General features: G+C 37.8%; 1 protein-coding gene across 8 annotated transcripts in view; it reads left to right on the top strand.

Annotated features, from left to right (window-relative positions):
* Positions 1-21779, top strand: part of FRY (FRY microtubule binding protein) — a 403013-nt gene that overhangs the window by 269195 nt on the left and 112039 nt on the right. For all 8 annotated transcript variants that reach the window (XM_070577933.1, XM_070577936.1, XM_070577934.1 and 5 more), the window contains 6 exons: positions 760-846; positions 5064-5235; positions 6590-6722; positions 10207-10314; positions 19508-19766; positions 21072-21254. In XM_070577933.1, coding sequence (XP_070434034.1) covers positions 760-846; positions 5064-5235; positions 6590-6722; positions 10207-10314; positions 19508-19766; positions 21072-21254 — 942 coding nt within the window. The remainder of the gene's footprint in view (positions 1-759; positions 847-5063; positions 5236-6589; positions 6723-10206; positions 10315-19507; positions 19767-21071; positions 21255-21779) is intronic.

Below are 21779 nucleotides of genomic sequence, written 5' to 3' on the forward strand. Positions count from 1 at the left end.
ACTTCACAGACTATTGAATATATGATATCTCTTTGGGTTTTTGGTATAATGAAATGCCTCTGTAATATTTGTGCTTAGGGAAAGGACACTATATGCTTTGCAGGCGGATAAATTAATGTAACTTTTCTACATGTAGAGATCATGTGGCTGAGAATGTACTTTTATTATTCTGGAATATGTTGTATAAAATGAACCTGTCATATCTTGGTAGCCACTGCCTCAAATTATTAGAACCTCACTTAAACTTTCTCATTTGAGTAACCTAAATATGCCTTATTTGATGATTGTTCATTTCACTTGCAGAATTGTCTATTACAATATGAGCCAAAGGATTTGTAATGTTAGAAAATGGTCGTTTTGCAGTATTATTTTCAAAAATACATTTTAAACTGAATTTCAAGAAGTTATCAGCATCTGTAGTACAAGCATAAAGAGTTTGGACTCTCTATAAGCCCAGAGACATCAAGTGTTTTGGTTTTTCACTTTTTTGGTTTTTTGTCGTTAGTCATTCTGTTCTTTAGGGGCTAATTGTGTATATTATATAATGAAGGCATCTCTGCATGCCACCCAAAAACAAAAGCAGCTCCACCACAGGTTCAGATGGGCATGGTCCTCCTTCAGGGACTCCCTGTGAGCCATAAAACTGAGCAGAACCTCTCTTCTTTGAGCAGCCACCTGTTTGGTGCATATGATGAAAACAGATATTTTACGTTGAATTTGTATTTTAACACTTGCTTTGTTTTCTCTTTTTCACTATAGGAGCGTTTAGATTTTGCAATGAAAGAAATCATTTTTGATTTTCTTTGTGTGGGGAAACCAGCAAAGGCTTTCAGTCTCAATCCAGAGGTATGAATGATCCTCCTGTGTACTCCTAACAGAGCATGCATTGGCAGAGCCATACCTGTGCTCTGCAACTTTGGGAAATGGAGTGAAGGACATTTTTCTAAAAAGCCTTCTATTTATTTCTGTCCGTGTTATTTGACTAAATAGTAGAGATGATGGAATTTCAGAAGTAAGGTTTTGGATGAATAGACTTAGAATGATGAAAGGTTGATGTGCTACCATATTCTGTTGTTGTATAACAGAGTTAACCTTGCCCAAAAAGATCGTCTGTCACTACCAGACAGGTTGTTTTATTTTAGAAAAGTCAGTACTTTTTCTTATAATTATTTTGATGCAGATTAACAGGTTGAATATTGGGAAGTGATGAAACAGAGAAGAATAAATACATGTAATAGTAAAATACTAAAACACAGTGGGATTAAATAAATAATGTATGAATATACGTTCCTGTGGAAGCATCCCAACTAAAGGGCCAGGCGGATCATAGAAATGAATGTGTCATGGGTATGATATACAACGTGGAGTGTTGGGGCCTGTGCCAATGAAAAGCACAGTCAATTTTAAACTTTTAAAAACATGATTGGCCAAGAGAAATATGCCTGGCAAGCTGCCTCTTTGCAGCCCTTTCCCTATGAGATTGTAGAAGGAATACTGAACCCGAAGTCAGCAAAGTTGGATTTGCCACTGGCCTCAGGTTCTACCACTTTTACTAGCTATATGACATTTGCCTTCTGAACTTCATCTTTTTTTTACCAGTAAAATGAACAGAATACTTTTCTAGATCTCCTTGCAAAATTATATTGATATTACAAACTCATAAGCAAAAAGAAGTGAAATAAATTGCACACCATAAAAAATTTTTTAAAAAGATTGTTCCCATCATCAGATATTATCTGGCTCCTTCATTCTGTCAATGAGGAAGGAAGCCCAGAGCCCAAAGGCTCGAAAGAGGCAGCTGGTTAGTCACAAAAGGGAAGGCAGGTCTCTGGCATCCTCTTGCTCCTTCCCACCACATCCTGCATTCTCTTCTTGGTGCTAAGGTTGCCACATGTCTAGGGACAGCCCAAGAAGCCTCAAAATGGGAGTTTCTGTCTGGTGTCTAATGACATCACAGGCTTCTTGAATTGCTGTAGCCAATGAGTGAGGAGAGGGAGGGTAAAGCCAATGCAAAGCCAGGGCATTTTGGCTCGAAGGAAGCCCAGGGCCCAAATAGTAGAGTCTTCTCTTGCTCGGGAATTATGGCTCCAGGTTATTTCAATGGATAAAGGATAGTCTTTCCAATAAATGATGCTGAACAATTGGACATCTCCTTGCAAAATAATGAACTTCGACCCGTAATTTGCACTGTAAGCAAAAATTAACTCAAAATGAATCATAAACCTAAATGTGAAATCCAGCATTATAAATCTTCCAGAAGAAAACATAAAATTTTTGTGAGCTTCAGTTAGGCAAAAATTTCTTAGGATACAAAAAACATAAATTACAAAATAATAAGTTGATAAATTGAACATCATCAAAATAAAAAATGTCTGAGCTTTAAAAGATACTATAGATTAATATTAACTGTTAATAAATTATAAAGCCACAGACTGGGAAAAAGTGTTTGCAAAACACATATTGACAAAGCACTTCTATCCAGGATATATAAGGAACTCTCACAACTCAACAATAAGAAAATAACCCAGTTTTTTAAATGGGCAAAATGAACAGCCTTTCCACCAAAGAAGAGATACAAATGGCCAATAAGTGCATGAAAAGATGTTCAACATTATTAGTCATTAGGGAAATGCTAATTAAAACCACAATGAGATATGCTGAGAAAGGATACAGAACAACTGGAACTTCATACTATTTTAGTGAAAATGCAAAAAGGTACAACCACTTTAGAAAACAGTTTGGCAGTTTCTTATAAGGTTAAACATACACTTACCATATGATCTAGAAATTATCCAAGAGAAATTAAAACATGTGTCCACAAAGGTTTGAACAAATATTTATAGCAGCTTTGTTCATAATCACTAAAAACAGGAAAGCAACTCATGTTCAACAACTGTCTAAACAAATCATGAATCATCAATACAATAGAATACCATTCAGCAATAAAAAGGAACAAATTACTGATATTGCCGCAACATCTCCAAAGCGTTACGCTAAGTGAAAGAAGCCAGACACAAAAGGCTATGTACTGTTTGATTCCATTTATATCACACTCTGGAAAAGACAAAATTGTAGGGAGAAATTAAACAATGATTGTCAGGTGCTGGGGTTGGGAGAGGCATGGGGGAGCTTTTTGGGATGATGGAAATATTTTGTATCTTGACTGTGATGGTGGTTATCTGACTCTGTATGTTTCTCAAAATTCAGAGAACTACACAACTAAAAGGAGTGGATTTTACTACATGTGAATTATATCTCAGTAAACTTGACTTTAAAAAAAATAACATGGAGATTCTAGCCTATCTTATATATTTGCCAGCAGGAACTTTTCAGACATTTTCTCTAATCCTCACTATAGCCCTGTATGACCAATAGGTATAATTACCCTCATTTTATAGAAAGGAAGCTGACACTTGGTCTTGGAAAAGTTAAGTAATTTCTCAAGACCAGACAAATCATAAAGGGGTAATACATGATGCAAACCTATAAAAATATTTTTTAAAAATTATTTTTGAAATTAAGTTCAAAATATATGTCTCAAATTATCGCATCTTACTTCTTCGCTTGGTATTGTCCAGAGGGAAGTAAAACTAAGAGAACTGGCAAGGATGGTTCATAAATTAGATAATCCACTTGTAAATAACTGAGGCTTGACCATTATGTCAATCCATGGTTATTCTGTTGGTACTGTGTCTCCTGAATTGAATATTATACTTCCTCACCCAAAACGATGCTGTGTCTTGGGAAAAATACGCAAGCCTAGAAAACATTTCATGTAAGAACAACTAAAATAAATGAAGGAACTAATAGACTTTGATATACAGTGAAATTTTTTAAAGTCAATAATTTTTCACTCTAGAAAATGGAAATAGAATATAATTGAAGGCCATAAAATCATCAAGTACACATTGGATTGGGTATAAATGAGCAGAGAAATGTTCACCAAATCCTGCTTGAAATGTCATCATTCCTTGAAGCCTGAATAAATAGTTTGAGAATGAATAGACATAGTTGTTACTTTAAGTTATAAAACATAATTAGGCTCCACAGAATAAGTGATACAGGCAAACCTGACTTAGACACATAACTTCTCACCTACAGGTTATGTGGCCTCAGTTTCCACACCTGAAAAATGGGAATAACCATACCTTCCTTGTATGGCTATTTTAAAGATGGGAGTTAATGAGCAGTCCTGGATGTATTTTGGGGACTCAATAAATTGTAACTAGATTATCATTGTTAGTACTAGTAATTATTTTCTGCTGTAGATAGTAATCTACTTTGTGAACTGATTACTTCACGTGGTTTGAAAATATGTGTGTAAATGTTTTTCACATGGCTGTTTAAGGAAGTACAGATGTTTTAGTGCCTTCTGACCTTTTAAGGTCATCTCTCCTGGGAGCAGCTGTCTTACTGAGTCATCTTTCAGAGCCAACATCTTGCCTTACCAGAGCCTGAAGAAGATAATCTGGCCCAGAATGGCGTTTCTTCTTATAAGCTTGTATGCTTGTATCAGTAACAGGTTTTGCAGCATTGAAGCTTTAAAAATTATTTTCAGACTTGACAGCCTTTGTGAATCAAAGTCAACAACCTGCAGTTCAGAGCAGACGATGTTTGTTCTGCGGTTCACATTTGGAACTCCTGTTTGTTTTCATTCAGTCTTTGTGAATTAACACACGTGGCCTCTCTCTCCCTCCGGGAGACATAGAGCCTTTTATTTACTTCAGTTGCCTTAGTTGCAGCTGCTCCAGAAGATGACTGCCTCTCCCTTTGAGGGGCACCCAGCATCCCCCAAACAGAATATGATGTATGACCATCTGAAACATGCCCTCCAAGTTTGGGGAAAATCTTCCCAGTTGTTTTCTTGTGATGCAGCAACAAACAGTGACAGAAACTTAATTTTATTTTCATAGATTTGACCTAAACTCTTGTGCATATTAAAAGACTTTCTCATGCTAATCTAGATGGGGAGCCAAGCTTAACTTCTCTAAAAGACTGGTAGTTTAATTCCATGATGCTAATTGGGTCTCTTTTTTTAATCATGAACATATTGTCTCTCACAGAGAATGAACATTGGCTTACGGGCCTTCCTGGTCATAGCTGATAGCTTGCAGCAGAAAGATGGTGAGCCTCCCATGCCAGTTACAGGGGCTGTTCTCCCTTCAGGAAACACACTGAGAGTGAAGAAAACATATTTGAGTAAAACGCTAACTGAAGAGGAAGCCAAAATGATTGGTGGGTTTCAAGGATGTGTTAGAGCTGGGCCTTATTAAGCTTGAAAATGACCAATAGATACCTACCCTTAGTGAGATTTGCTTTTAAAAAGTCTTCGTAAAAGGAGCTGACGAGACATTCCAACATTAGTTGTTTTGATTGATTCAGGCCGTGCTTTGGTTTACTGCTCTTTAAACTTATTGGAGCTTCCTGGTAAACCTTTTTTCATTTAAATGTTAGACTTTTCTGTCTGGTCTTTTCAAACTTCCAAATATTGATTATCTACAATTTACAGTAAATTTCTGAGACATCTGTGTCCTTTGGTAGAGAACCCTATTTATAAGGCAACGATATATTTGTTCATTTTTATGGTTCCTTTCCTTCTTTTTCTTCAGTAAAATTAGTTCAACCTGTGTTTTAAACATGCCAAATCCCACATACGCTAGGTTGTATTGTGGGTTCAGCCTACATGAGATTATTTTCTTTTTAATTTAGCTATCTTAATTCAAAGAGGTGATTATTTGCATTTATTTCATTCTTACTGAGTCCCTGAATTTAGATACCTACTGTAGTAGGTACTTGGTTAGGATAGTTCCTGGATTGCAAAGGCCTGAAGGAAACACATGAGGAAACTTTGCTTTAAAATATTTATCTTTCATTAAGCAATTCTTAAATGAGTTCAGAAAGATTTAGTGATTGAGAAATAACCATTAGTAATTGTTTCATTAAAGTTCAAATTTGAGATGCAAAGCAACTTACTTTTCATTCGTATTGTATCCATAAATATATAAAATTCATATACATCTGTGAAATGTATATGCTATACATATTTTTCTTCCACTGTAGGATATTGACACTGTATTTACTGAAAGCAGTAAAAATAATATAACTAAAATATACTTTTCTTAGTTTTAAAATTTATGATGTGAAGTCATTTTATTTTACTGGAAAAAAAAATCCGCACATATATTTCAGAGAATAATATGAAGTTGTTAAAATCCTAACCCTAAATGAGAATTATCTTTTATTCACATAATCACTAATAATGGTGAGTCTTCTTGTATTAACCAGAAACATAAAAATTCTAAAGTAAAATTTTCTATTTCCTTGTTTATGTTAACTTTCCTGGCAAATATTTCCCTTTGAAGTATTAGAATTCCTATTTATTGAATTTAAGTGATTATTTGAACACTTACTAAGTGCAGGCCATTATGCTAAGAGTACTGCAGATAAGAGATTGAATTAGCCTCTGCTCAAAGAAGTCATTGACCCAGAAAAAGTCTTCAGGAAAAAAATGTCATAGAGGATAAATAAACTACGGTTTCATTCTTTGAAAGATTTAGTCAAAGAATTAACTATAATCCTTGTTTTTCAGGCATGTCATTATATTATTCTCAAGTACGAAAAGCTGTGGACAACATTTTAAGGCACCTTGATAAAGAAGTAGGAAGATGTATGATGCTAACTAACGTCCAGATGTTGAACAAAGAACCCGAAGACATGATCACGTGAGTACAGCGAGCACTGAGCTTTCAGTGAACGACTGATTCACTAAAAGACAGCACTAGAGATTCTTCTCATTTATTCTTCCCATTTATTCTGTATTTTGTTCTCATCTTCTTAGAATCAGAGTTCTAAGAAGTGTTACGAATAGTAAAAAGATAATTTGATAATATTTGACTAACTCTAAAAATAAGGTCAAACCTGAGCTAGATCTATTTTGGTTATATCTCAAGTATCTTTAGGCCAGTAAGTTAGAAAATGGGGCCCAAGCCTCTTTTACCTGTCCACATTTTTCAGAAGTGATGTTCTGCTCCCAAGCTTTATCACAGCACATGCTGTATAGTAACATCATCAGTTCACAGACGTTCCATCTTTATAAATCTCAGATTCACTGTTTCTAGTAATAGTTCCTGAACTGTGAGAGTTAAACCTACTTTTAATAGTCTCTATGCAACTGTGCCATTGAAACACTGGATTTAAGAAAGCATTTGTAGCTTTGAATGTAGAAATCAAGTCTTTTTAGCCAAGATCTAAGATCTAGATTTGTGATTAGAGCTCTGCAGAAGAAACTCATACAGCTTATATTTGCTACTTTTGATTAATTATGGCAGGAACTAGGATTATGTTATAACTTTACACTTTAAGAAAGTTTGGACTTTGTTGTTGGACTGTGAATTAAATTATATTTGGCACCTGTGCGGCTTTCCAAAAATATAATGAGGAAAATTTCCTTTGTCACTCAGCGTATCCAGTTCCAAATACCACAATTAGTTGGAGAGTTGTTACCTACACAGGGAAGTTCGTATTGTGGGTGTGTATTTTTATTACAATGGTAGCATATCGAAAACAAAGTATGACAAAACAAAACATGATAAAACAAAGGGAAAAATATGAGATTATTTTAAATACATGTTTAGCAGCCTATCAAGTTAAAATGAAAGCCGCCTCATCAGGGCTTCACTTGAATCTGCAACCATTACTTGGCACAGTGTGATTCCTTCCAGACCTTTCCCTCTGTCAACACAAATTTATGTATATACATATTTTCTTCACAAAAATGGGATTACAAAATGCATATTATCCTGCAGCTTACCAATCATTTGATTTAGATGATATGAAGATCATGTTGCTTTAGACTTTTCAACCAAAACCATAGCAGAATCAAAATTGACCAAGGTTAATAACATTAATTATACTATGTCTCTAGTTCTTACCTCACAAATTTGCCAGATTGTCAATAAACTTTTAACCTCATTATTACAAACTCTTTGAATATATTAAAGCAATTTTCGATTTATAATGTAGAAGATATAAGAAATGCTTTTAAAAGTTCTGCCGTGTAGTTGTTTCCTCTCAAAATAGTAAAGAAATGAAAGACCTTCAAGGGAAAACTATATTTCTAATCAAGAGATCATAAGATAGGGTCAAGACCAAAACAATATTTTCAAAACCATAAAAAGGTACAAGTTTAAATGTAACTGTAAACTTCTTCGTTTGTATTTTAACAAATACCTTAAACTTTTTCTAAAGTGATTCTTTGCTTTTTCCTATTCAACCATCTTAAGACCCCAAAATAGGGCTAGGAATATTTTTGATGCTAGGCTTTAAGGCAGATCCCTGATAGAAAATAACTCATTGCTACACTTCTAAAACACAAGGACACATTAGGGCATCATATAAGCATTTAGCAGGAGACAGCTGTGGTCCACACACATTAATGGAAACAGTCATTAGAGCTGACATACAAAGTTGGTCCACTGCTTTCCCAGGCACTGCTTAGGGTATGAACTTGAACATTTAAGCATTCTGTGTTGCTCCGTTTGTGTTCCTCATCCCTTTTGTGGTTCATGCTATCAAATAATAGTAATATTTATATAATATATAATAATAATATCTGTTAACAAAAATTATGTTATTTGGAGGGTTCGCATGCTCCTATAAAAGCCCAGAGAGCAAAGACTGCATTAGTAAAAGGAAATCGTGCACCAATTAGAGTTTCTAATCTAGGCTTGCTTTATCAGCCTGGGAGCCTGGCAGAATTCCCCCTACACTTCAGGCCAGGCGGGGTCATCTGTTTTCCGACAGATATGAAAATAATCCCGGCTGTTTAAAACATCTGGTGAGCAAGTTAGGAGAACTGTTTAAACAACTCACTGTGTTGCAGATGAACAGTGGGGAGAGATCACCAGGCTCTAACTCTGTACAGCTATTGAGGATGTCATTTGAAGACTTCTCTAGAGTCCTCGTGCATCCCATTCAAAAGGACTGGAGAAGGACAGAAAGTAATCTTATGACTTTCCACAAAAGCAGAGTATTTTAGAAGTCAGCATATATCTGTTTTATTTTTCACATAAACAGTTTCTGATTCATTCCTAAGAAGCTTACAAAAGCATGCTAAAAAGTCATGTCACAGAGCAAAATTTCTGTCTGATCATCATCTTCAGATGATAGAGACGATAATTCTGCTTATTGCATTTCTGTTCTGACCACAATTACTGCTCCAAGAAGGAATTACTTCTATGCTACTTTGCATTGTTGTGATTGTGTTTATATCCTATGATTGCATTACTTTGGTTGCCAATTTTATATTTATTCTCAGAAGAATAAATCATCAGAATGTAATTTTGTTGTTATATTTTATCACTTAAGTTATTTGAAAGATTTGATGTGTCATTTAGTTTTTCCATAAAGGTTGTTGATAAAATATGTGGTTAAGAATCAAACAGTTATCTATTTGAACACCTAAAAATGGAAATAATTTATCACAAAATTTACATTTTTCCTTGAGATTTTACAACAGAATACAAAAGGCATTAATTACCTTTAATATTTATATTCTCAAGAAAGTAAAAAGAGGGAAGGAATCTCCATAGAGGTCAGGCACATCAGTATAATTTTAAAAATCCGAAATGGGTGCACAACTATATATATTTTTCAGGATTTTACTTAACATTATGAAAGACTTATTTTTGGAAGCACTTAATTTTTTTTAAAAGTAGGGCTGGGGACTCTAGAGGAGAAGTGTAACTCATCAGGGAGAGAAGCTTCCAGATGTCGTGCTTGTTAGAAGCACCCTTCCTTGTATATATTAAAATCCCATTTTTAAATGCTGAATGTAGGAAAGACTGCAGTGTATTTCTTATGTACTGATGCATTAAGCATTTCAGTGAATTCAGTGTTTTAAATGCCCCCTGCAGGGACCAGACCCCACAGAGCCCAACTGAATGGCAAGCCGGATGGTGGAATGCTAGTGATATCAGCATTTTTCTTTTCAGATATATACCTTTGTCAAATATTTAAATCTTTATAAGTTCTCTTAGAACTGGCCTAGCTATAAAAGTCAATAAACATTTGAGAATAATATGGAGCAAACACCAGGCAGTGATTCAAAAGCCATGGATTCTAGTCTTTGTTCACATATTTGATTGATTTTTTTTTTTAATTCTGATAACCTTTGACCTATGTTTAAACTTTATTTTCAAATTCTAGGGGTGAGAGAAAGCCAAAAATAGATCTTTTCAGGACCTGTGTTGCTGCTATTCCCCGACTGCTTCCCGATGGGATGTCAAAACTTGAACTTATTGACTTGCTGGCTAGGTGGGTGAGAACCGTACTGAGCATTATTTGATCAAAACTGATTTTAATACTTTGTCTTTATTCCTTAAAAAATAGGGGCCAGCTCCGTGGCCGAGTGGTTAAGCTCGTGCGCTCTGCTGTGGCGGCCCAGGGTTCGGATCCTGGGCGCGGACATGGCACCGCTCATTAGGCCACATTAAGGCGGCGTCGCATATCCCACAACTAGAAGGACCTGCGACTAAGATACGCAACTGTGTACAGGGGGGGTTTGGGGAAATAAAGTAGGAAAAAAAAAAAGAAGATTGGCAACAGTTGTTAGCCCAGGTGCCAATCTTTAAAAAAAAAAATAGAATGATTATCAAAAACTGACAAGTATTTACTAAATTAGGCATTATGCTAGGTACTATGTGTAGGCAAGGAGGAATAAAGAAAATTTTTTTATTTTTCTGTTTTTTCTTGCACGTTCAGCGGTTTAAAATCCAATGTGGAAGCAAATTACATAAGCATAAAAGGTAACTAACAATCCAAGGCCTGAAATTGTGCAAATTAATGACACAAAAAGTGTGATATATGAGTTCAGTGATGTATGAGTTCAGTCATGGACTGGGGAAGTCTGCAAATAACTCCTGGGACAAGGTGGAACTTGAACTGCCCTTTGAAGGAAAGACAGAATTCAGAGGGGTTTACAAAGGGAGTGACATGAGCAGAGGCACAGAGGTGGGACTGGGAAATGAGGAGATGAGTCTGGCTGGAAAAGACCCTGGCTTCATTCTGGGTCTGATGCCCAACCTGAGACCCACAGACCCCCAGAGGCCCAAAAAAGGTGGGTAATAGGCATCCTGAACTAACTTTAGTACTTCAGAAAGCTGCCAAAAATCATACATTTATCACCCTCCCCATCCTCCACAAGAACGCACACTCTAAATAGAGCCTAAAGTAATTTGCTTTGAGTAAAATTATATCATTATAGTTAAGTAAGCTTAATTTTCTCATGTTGATCTGAAGTTCTAGTTGACAATTATGCATGTCTTTAATTTAAAAATCAGAAGTGTCTTATTACCTAAATGCAATTGAGAAGGCAAAATCATTAGAAACATGGGGTGCATGGAGGGAGTGGAATGAGGAAGAACAAAAGTCATCCTTGATTTGAAAAAAAGAGAGAAAAAGGAGTTTGGAAACCCAAGGATAAAAAGAAATGGAAATAAGACTGGAGAGGTAGGTTTTCAGCTAATCTTTACTTTTAGCTGAGACATTTGGACTGATGGAGTTTTTAAGGAGGAGAATAACATGATGAAAAATGTTGTTTTAGGCTGGTTAATCTGATAATGGTGAAATAGAGGAAAGCCTGGAAAAAGATAACAAATATTAACGCTGATTGAATGAAAGATGCATCATGTGTATCCTTGTTTACTCACATTCTCTAGCCTTCGGAGAGCACCCTTCCCATCAGTATCCAAATAAAGTAACCCAACCCCCGTCTCACATGACTGCAGACCACCCAGTGGTCACCCCACAGCTTTTGAGTATCCCCATGGAGCACCATATCTCCTGGTGCTCCCTGATTTGGACCACCAGTTTGGACTCCTCTGTTGATCACTTCCTGCTATCAATTAATAGCTTTTATAGCCTAGTGTCCTTCCCCATTGCTCTTCACTGCAAATGTAGACACGGTCACTCCTTTCCTTCTTCCAGTCACCACTAGAAGAAGAATGATGCAGGATTTTGAGGTTTACTGAAGACCCATTACTTTGAAAACCACTGTTTCAAGCCTTGGTGCTCTCTGACCAAAGCCTTCTACTCTTCTCGCTGGCTTTTGTCACCTACTACCTATAACTGATTCTTTGCTGTAATCAGCAACCTCCAGACCATGGGTCCTTCTTCCTTCTTCCATTCCATGTTTAGATCTTCAGGTGAGGAGGTCTAAGGAGGAACAAAGGGTGGATTCCTAAGGAATAGTAAACACAATGATTTGGGGGTGGGGGAAGCTGAGGAATAAAAAGACTGAGACGCTATAAAGGGTCATCCACAATAATATTGAGTCTCTCAGGTTGATAGCAAAGACGGAGAATAAAGAAAAGCTGTGAGACAAGTGCCAAAATTACCCAGAAACGTAAAGAAGCACCTATCAGTTTGCCATGGACAACAGTGGAGAGGGTGGGATTAGGAGACAAGTGTTTCTACAGAGGAAGGGTTGCTGGGTGAAAAGGCTGGATATGGCTGAGAGGAATTAGGGAATAGAAGATCCCTCTTCATGGCCATGTGTACCCCTGCAGAATGAGAGACCACCATCTGAAAGATTTGGCGGAGGTACAAAAACATGGGAATAAAACTGAATCATTTGGAAATCCTGAATTTTCCATCCTTGCTTTGCCGTTTTACTAGCCACTTGATCTAGACAAATTAGTTAACCCCTCAGGCTCTCTCTTTTCCTTGGTAAAATTGGAATAATACTGCCTATCTCATAAGACTGTTGAGAGGACTAAATGACATAAGACATAGGCATTTGGTTAATCTGAGGGAAAATGTGTCAGCAGGGAAAGAATAGTTATCAGTTAAATCGAAGTAGAAGCAAAATTCACTTATTTCAGTGAACTTCTAATTGGTGATGGTTATGTACACTAAGGCCTTTGAAATACTGTTTTTTAAATATCGTGCAACGTTCTGGTAAAGTCTCTAAGGCTATTTTGCTATAAATCCATGTGGGAGAGTCTTACCTCTGGAATCACCTTGATAGGCTAATCCAGTGACGTCTGAATCTGCAGACCATGATGCCAGGCGTGTCAGGAGGGAATTCTGTTAGACATGGTTGGAATGTCAATGCTATTTATAGTGCATCGTGTTTATTATTATGTCCATTCTTGCAAAGCCCAAAGCAATGGGTACTGTTTTTATGAGGAGAAAGAACAAATAAATATTCTTGAGAGTTCAAGTCTTAGGGTGAAATCAGGAAAATGACTGGACTTATATGGGAAGCCTGTGAAGAACTCTTTTTCATAAGTTTCAAAAAAAGCCAGAGGCTGTTGTCCTCAGGGGAAAGATAACTTGGAGTGCTCGACCTACACACTGGGTCCTATTAACCTGTGAGAAAATGAGCCCCTTCAGATCTCCTCAAGAGAGCCAGAGGACAAATTTGAAGAAATTCAATCACAATAAATGTGGGTTTCAAGTCTTTAGTCACTTTATTTCCCCATAGTCCAATCCCATCTGGATTAAGTTGACTTTTGAGACAATAATGGTCTAGTCAGAGAGGTGTGAGACCTTTTATTCAGACACTTCACAGTCACATCCATGGTACATTTTTACTGAAGAAACACTTGGTTTTCTTCCTAATTGGCAAAATAAGACCAACATTCATGCCAGTTCATGTCCCTCCCATCCCACTTCCCTGAATAAGGAATTTCAAGGATATGTCCAACATAACTGCCCCCAGGCCCCCTTCCCAGCATTTTAGGTAATGGCTAAATACTACAGACACTCTAACCTCAGACTTTTATTAGTATGTGCAGCATAACGATGGTTCGTGGAATGAAACTGGCAAACCTCTTTCTCCAAGCTACTAGATTTCTGATTTTATACGTATTGCTCAGCCCACTCATAATGGCCAAGTGTGAGGAATCTTTCCATTTAGGCTCTATGGAAAGTTCTCAGGCCTTCCTGAAGTTATGATAAGATCCCTGGGGAGCACTTCCTTCTTGCTCTCAGCAGAGCCTGCTGTCTGGGTCCCCCAAGGATTCTCCACGTACCGGGGGGAATTTACTACTCTCCTTGGCAGTCGCCATCTTTTTTTTCTCATTCTCTTTCCAATATTTCCTGCTCTATCCCTTGACCACAGGAAGGACCTTTCCCCAACAGTCTACAGGCTCCTGTCTTCTGTCACTTCCTGCAGCACTACATATGCACTAAGGGTTTGCTGTTCAATATTTACCCTCCCCTTTCAAAAATTTGTCATAGGGTTGTGAGAATTAAATAATGCAATTAAATCATTTAGCATAGTGCCTAGAACACAGTAAGCTCTCAGCAAATGTTAGTTATTTTTAGACATCTTTACATTTGAATAACATATTATGCCATGACGTACAATGTATCTTCATATACATTAAGTTAGGAAAGCTGGGCATGTATTCATTCCTATTTTCAGACAAGGAGATTGAACTTCAGAAGAGTGAAGTCAGTGGCCCAAATTTACAGAATTTTCCTGAAGTCAAATGAAAGTAACAAATGTCACTGGTTTTATGGAGAATAATAGATGAACACCTTTTATACAGTATTTTCCTTATAATTTGTGGAAATTTATGAGGTAATGCATACACAATTCCAGGATCTTCTGTAGTATCTGAAAAATATTTATCATTTGCCATGTATCATTTGCTTTTCAGCATATGTCTGTATAATGGAAGGAGGCTAGTTGTTTTGAGTAGTTGACTGACAACTATAGTCTCAATTGCATATATTGCCTCAATAAACCACTTAATCTTTATTTTAATTGAAATGCAGTTTAAAGCATATATTGTAACTATAATGTAATGGCAAGGTAAGCAGGTGGGAGTTCATTCTTTAATACTTGCAGGGAAGAAATTTCCAGCACTTCTGGTGAACCATTCCAAAGGTTAATGGTCCACCTGTCAGGAAGTCCCTCCTTTTAGAAACCCATGTCTCCTGGACTCCACTATGAAACCGTTTCTTTCTCTTCTGCCCTTGGTGACGTTATAGGACAGCAGGTCCCTCACCTCTTCCTAAGGATCTTTAGTTTATCTTGCCGTAGTTTAGAGGAGGCTGTTTCTCCTCATTGGTCTTTTCTTCTGGATATGGTTTGTGGATTTGAAATTACTCCCTTTTCATTCCTGCACCTCTATACCACAAAAATTATTGAACACTACTAAGCTGATTTCATCTGAATTTGAAGCTCACCTTTACAAAAGTATTTTCCATTAAAAGTCATTCGTCTGATCTGGCCAACCAACAAGGTGGCCTTGCTCAAGTTCTGGTTTCTTTCCCATTTTACCCACGTCCTTCCTTATTCAATAACAGCCTCATAGGAGCAGCACGTGCCCTTGTGATCATGCCACTCACTTGCTCTAGCTCATTGCAAACCATCAGCCCCAGCACAGCCTGTGCAGAATGTCATTCAGGTCTAATCAGGCCGGACTGGTCAGTGCTCCTCGTGCCAGCTGCCTGGGGGGACAGCTGCAATTGATGTTGGCAGTGGTGGTTTCTTTTGGGCTTTTTTACTGCTATGTCACTGTGAAGCCCTTTTAAGCCCCCTCAGTGGTTTTATTTGTGTGTAACCATGTATCTGTGACCTCATTTTAGGCTCCTGGAAACCAAATCAGCTTCTTGGAAATTTTGCCTTGGTCCCCAAGCTAGTCAGACTTCTCCTTGAGCTACCTTCTCTTACAGTCTCTCTCTTCTCTTTCAATTATGCCACCAAACTCTCCCACAGGACAGTTTTTTTAATTTAATTGCAGTTGTTTATTTTGTGGGCAAGAACCTGTCCTTTCTTTTCTGGCCGGGTCTCTCTCTGTGATGGCCCAGCAGGGGTTTGAAGAACGCCTTTTCCTCACCCGCACTCCTTGCTTGCTAGACAAGGAGAGATCAGAGGACTTGGAAATATGCCGGCCAGCACCACGCTGCTGTCCTACACATCCTGAATACTCAGAATGGCTGGACAGCTTTCTCATTTAACTTCCTTTTTAGTTGGCTATTTTTTTTCCTGTTTCCTGACTTATAATATTAAATCTCATGTGTCTCACAAGATGATCTGTGATTATCTGGTTAAAATATAATACAAGTAAAAATGAGAAAGATCTGGGTGTAAGAAATGGCAGTAATATCCAATAGGCAGCTCTCTACTCATACTCTTCAAGGAACAAAGGCAGGGAGGGACCCTGCCCCTGTCGTAGCTGCTTCTCCTTCACCTACGCCTCCTGCCATGCAGACTTGCCTTGATGCCTTATTTCCACTCTGTCTCAGTTCCGTGACAGTCTGGACCTCTGTCTTCTACAAGCATTCCACTTTTATTATCAACCAGGACTTCTATTCCCAAAGCTCCTTCCCCTCCCTCTTCCTGTCTCTTTATACTCCAGGAATATTTTTGAGTCTTTTCACTGGTTGAGCATGTGAGCACCATCATTTCAAGAGGAGTCGTTACCCAAAATGGCAAGAGCTGCGCCACGTTGCGGCTCTCAGAGTCCTTAAAATGATCCTGTGTTATGGTTGAAAGTTAAGACAGATTCTAGACTGCAAATGATGAATGAGAGCAAATGTAGATGAAGGGTAGAATTAATCTCATTTGGAAAGCTGAAAGTATTTACTTAAAAGCTTCATCTAAATAGACCGTGACGTGGCTTTTATTTTGACTCTAAAGACAGATGCTTGCCTAGTTTCATGACTGTATTAGTTTGCTAGGGCTGCCCTCACAGTGTACCACAAACTGAGTGGTTTAAACAACGGAAATTTATTGTCTCACAGTTCTCGAGGCTAGAAGTCCAAGATCAAAGCGGCATTATGTTGCTTCCTTCTGAGGGATGTGAGAGAGAATCTGTCCATGCCTCTCTCCTAGATTCTGTTGGGTTCTGTAATCTTTGGCATTCCTTGGCTTGTAGAAGCATCACCCTGATCTCTGCCTTTATCTTCACATGGCATTCTTCCTGTGTGCATGTCTACCACCAAAGTTCTCCTTCTTATAAGCACACTAGTCACATTGGATTAGAGGCCCACGCTACTCCAGCATGACCTCATCCTATTTAGCTAATTACATCTGCAATGACCCTATTTCCAAATAATGTCCCACGCTGAGGTCCTGGTGGTTTGGATTTCAACATGTGAATTTGGAGGGAGACACAATTCAATTCACAACAAAGACCAACATCATTACCATCAGTTAACAGTTCTTGAGTGTCTGTTGTTCCTGTCCTAAAGAGGTGGTTTGTTATCTGCGGAAGACATTCATTAGGAATAATAAACTTAAGATGGGAAAATGGCTTCAAATATTTTTTATAAACTAGTGTTTTCAAACCATGGGCTACAAAGATGACTCCAAGCTGCCTGTAGAGTGAGTGTTTCATCCCAAATGAGTGGGCTTCAGGCCCTTAACCCCAGCTTCAATCAAAACCCTCAGATTTTATGTATTATATATTCTACATAAAATTTTTTGAAAAAACTGCAACTGCTGATTGTTGTAAATTCCTGCTTTAGACAGTCCTTAATTGGAAGCCCAGGTTAAAGGCCTTTTTCTTTCAGGAACTATGATCTACTTAAGAACTATAGACTTAGTGGGGCAAGCCATTCCCTAAAGAGTTAGCTTAGATCTTTCTTCGGAGAATCTTTGTAGAACTTTTCTTGCTTTTGGAACAGGAGATATATCTGCCTGACTTGGCATATATCTGCTCATTAATGAGCTTTTGCCGGGTTTATTTTGTCAAATTTGGACAAGTTAGTGTACTTTATGCTTTAGAGAATAAGAAAGGTATTTGCTTATCACATTTTTGAAATACTGTCTATTCAAAACTATGTGACTGTACCAGACTTGGTTTATGGAGAAAACTTTGGATTAAGGAGTAGTCACAGTTGGAATCCTGGACTTTGAGGAAGTTCCTTAACCACTCTGGGTCACAGTTTCTTCTTCTATTGGTTGGGGATGATATCTGCCCTATTTGTGGGGACCCTCGTTGCCTTGGCCACCTTATTCTCTGACGCTGAACACTTCCAGGCTGCTGAGTCCTGGAAATTATGTCTCCTGAATATCTTTGATCTCCATCTCTCCCTTCCTTACTTACTCCTCTGCCTTGAGTCAGGCCCCCTCCACTTATTGCCCAAGTCATTGCAATGACCTCCTGGCTGGTCTCTGTGCTCTGTCTTGTTACTTCTCCAAGGCAATCTCTATATTCCTGCCTATTTTTTTTCTCAGATGTGAATCTAATCATGTTACTTCCCCTATAACTTTCAAGATACAGTCATTTTCTTCTAATAATAATAGGTGACATTTACTGAGTGCTTACTACATGTTCAGTGTGTTGCTAAACACTGTACATGGATCATCTCAATGAACCTCAACAGATTTATGAGATTCAGATACAGTTATTATCCCCACTTTCCAAATGAGGCTCTGAGGCTTAGAGAGATTGGGTAACTAGCACGAGGTCACGTAGCTAATAAGTAGCAGAGGCAAGACACTGATCCAGGCATTCTGATTCCAGAGCACAGACACTTAACCCCTTCCCTGCTGCACTGCCTCCCTGGGAGGCTCAGACCCTTCACCGAGCTGCCCCCTCCTGCCTCCCCAGCACTGTCCCGCACCTCACTCTTGCAAGCACCCTACCCACAAGACACAGCCATACTGAACTCCATATCCAAATGGCTGTATACAGTGGCTTCAGTGCCTAAATCTTAGGAGAGTCTCAAAAATATTTGCTTATTAAATAAATGAATGAAAGAATGTATAAAGCATTATGTTAACTATAATGTTCCATACTAATGTTGAGATTTCATATTATTATGATGTTCTAGATTAAAGCACAAATACACTGATATTCTTCAGTTGACTAACTCAGGAATTCTCAGCCTTGGCGCTATCAACATTTTGGGCCAGATAATTCTTTGTCATAGGTAGTTGTTCTCTACATTGTAGGATGTTTAGCAGCATCCTTGGCTCCTGCCTACTAGATAGATGCCGTAAGACACTCCATGTTGTGACAATCAATAATGTCTCTAGACATTACCAAAGATCCCTTGTGAGGGCAAAACAGATTGAGGACACCTGGCCTAACTTTTGATTGCTCACTTCCACTGAACTTCTAGATGAGTCCCTTAGTTTCCCCAGTACCATCCTTAAAATGGTAGGGTTTGATACTAATTTATTCTGTAGTCAATCATGTATTAAAAAGTACTCATATACAGCAAAGCGCAATGTGGTATCTTAGATTGCATTCTGAAACAGAAGAAGAACATTAGTGGGAAACTGGTGAAATCTAAATAAAATCTGTAGTTTACTTAAGACCATTGTACCAATGTTAATTTCTTAGTTTTGATTAAAGTACCATGGTTATATAAGATATCAACATTAAGGGAGCTGAGTGAAGAATGTAATCATATATTAAGGGAGGGTGACCCATTTTTCAGACACAAATAAAAGCAGAGACCTATATACATTCCTTTATAAATCTAGAAGAAACGCTAATAAAGTAAATGATCTTATTGTCTTTTATTCATTTCACAGGCTCTCTATTCATATGGACGATGAACTGCGACATATTGCACAAAACTCTCTTCAGGGTTTACTTGTCGACTTCTCAGACTGGAGGGAAGATGTACTATTTGGCTTCACCAACTTCCTGCTCCGAGAAGTCAATGACATGCATCACACACTCCTTGATTCGTCCTTGAAGTTACTGCTCCAGCTGCTCACCCAGTGGAAACTGGTCATACAAACTCAAGGAAAAGTCTATGATCAAGCCAACAAAATCCGAAATTCAGAGGTGATTTTCACGTTCTTCTCACCAATTTATGTTCTTTTACGTAGTACGTATGTAAATATGTTGCAGCCCAGAGAACCTTTGGAATTCTTACTTCCAGCCACCTGGGAACTTTCTCCCTAGTGGTGACCCTTAGTTCTTCCATCTGCATAAACTATGACCAAGAAACTCAGGGCATGCTATGCCACGTCAGGTTAGATTTGTTAACATTAACAAGGCCATTTAGGGAGTAAAAATTGGTTTTTTCAGAGAATCATGATTACAAATCTGTCTGTCAGAGCAAATGACTATAGGCCAGGGAGATGGAGCTGGATATGGATGGATATGGGTATGAATATACAAAATCTGTCCTCCGGTTTTTTTACCCAAGGCAGCGTATTGGTTGTTTTGTCTAATATCCATAGAGAATAAAATGCAATCTTGTGGTTTCTCTATTCTTTTAAAGCCTCAATCTTGAATGGTAAGAATTAATGATAAGATTTTGGAGAGCAGGTTGAGAAGGAGTGTTGTCAGAGAACCAGGGGTGGTGGTGACTTGGCATTGGCGATGAGAGGATAGAGAAAGGGGTCTGGCTAGAGAAGAGCATAGCTGAGAGTCAGGAATGTGGAGGCTCGGGGAAGCTTCATAGCATTTAGGGAAGAGCTGGGATCCCAGATCGGCTAACCTCAGAGATGAGGTTCAGGTCGTTCCTCTCTCCTCGTGTTCTTCACACGCCAAAAGAGGATAGGTAGAAAAACAAGGTTTACATATGCTTGTAAAAGGGAAACTGACCTGAAGGTGCAATCTGTCCTGTTGTCTGGCTTGCTTTTGTTTTAGACTCACTTGGTTGTGGTTTGGGAGCTTTGAGAACCCATCTTATAAACGAGCAAAACCTAGATTAGAATCTGAAATGAAAACAAGTAGTCTGATTAGAAAGTAAATGTTTGAAAATTCAATTTAATAGTATCCAAAAGTCTACAGAGAATTTAGGTAAAAACAAATTAGGCCACTTGGAGTATATAGTGTAATCTCAAATGGTACAGACAGAAGCAGTTTTGTTTTTAATTAATACTAATAGCCTTAGAAAAGTTATTTCTTATCAGAGGTAACAGACGGTCGATGATGTTCCAAAGCAACAACTGATCTAAAAACAAAAATGGATCTATGATATTTCATAAATAATAATGAATCATAGACATGTCTGGTTCTAAGCCATTGTCATCTATTTTAATATTACAAGGTTAAATGTGCCAAAATATGTACACATAGTAGTTTCTTCTTCGTCCATTGTTAATTTTCTAAATATAGAATGTTCTTATTGCATGACAGCTAATTGCAAATGGCTCCAGCCACAGAACACAGTCGGAACGAGGTCCCCACTGCAGTGTGCTCCATGCTGTGGAAGGCTTTGCTCTGGTTTTACTCTGCAGTTTCCAGGTGGCCACACGCAAACTGTCCGTTTTAATACTCAAGGAAATTCGAGCTTTATTTGTTGCCCTGGGTCAGCCTGAGGTATGGATCATCCTTCCGAATTTTCCAAATCAATTCTTTCAACAATTTTGAAGTTTAGATTAAAAACTATAAATAATGCATTACTATTTTATGTACTTTTGTGTCACACACGATCTCAACAAATAATTTTTGATTCATGTGGGTTTTTAATTATGAAATAGCAGTCTTGACCTACAACAGATAAGTCATATATTCTGAGAGCAACAGAAAAGACCGTTCCTAGTTCTCTAAGAGATGGTGCTTTGTTAAGAAGTGAAAATTTTTGATTAGGTTATGGATCATGATGTTCAGCATACATCGAATTAAGAAGATATTACATTTATATTAGAGAATAAACTTGAGAAAATAATGCATTCCATTTTAAATAATCAAGGTACCAAACGGTCTGGCTAACCGCAAGTTGTTTAATCTCAGTAATGGTAGAATAATGGCATCATAAGAAAACATGTCCCCTTGAGATGGGAGGAGTGAGCCAATTTTTAAGCATGATCAGCTCCAACCCACCTCCCATACTCAGTCAAGTGC

The sequence above is a fragment of the Equus przewalskii genome, chromosome 16 (genome assembly GCF_037783145.1).
Source record: "Equus przewalskii isolate Varuska chromosome 16, EquPr2, whole genome shotgun sequence".
NCBI lineage: Eukaryota > Metazoa > Chordata > Mammalia > Perissodactyla > Equidae > Equus > Equus przewalskii.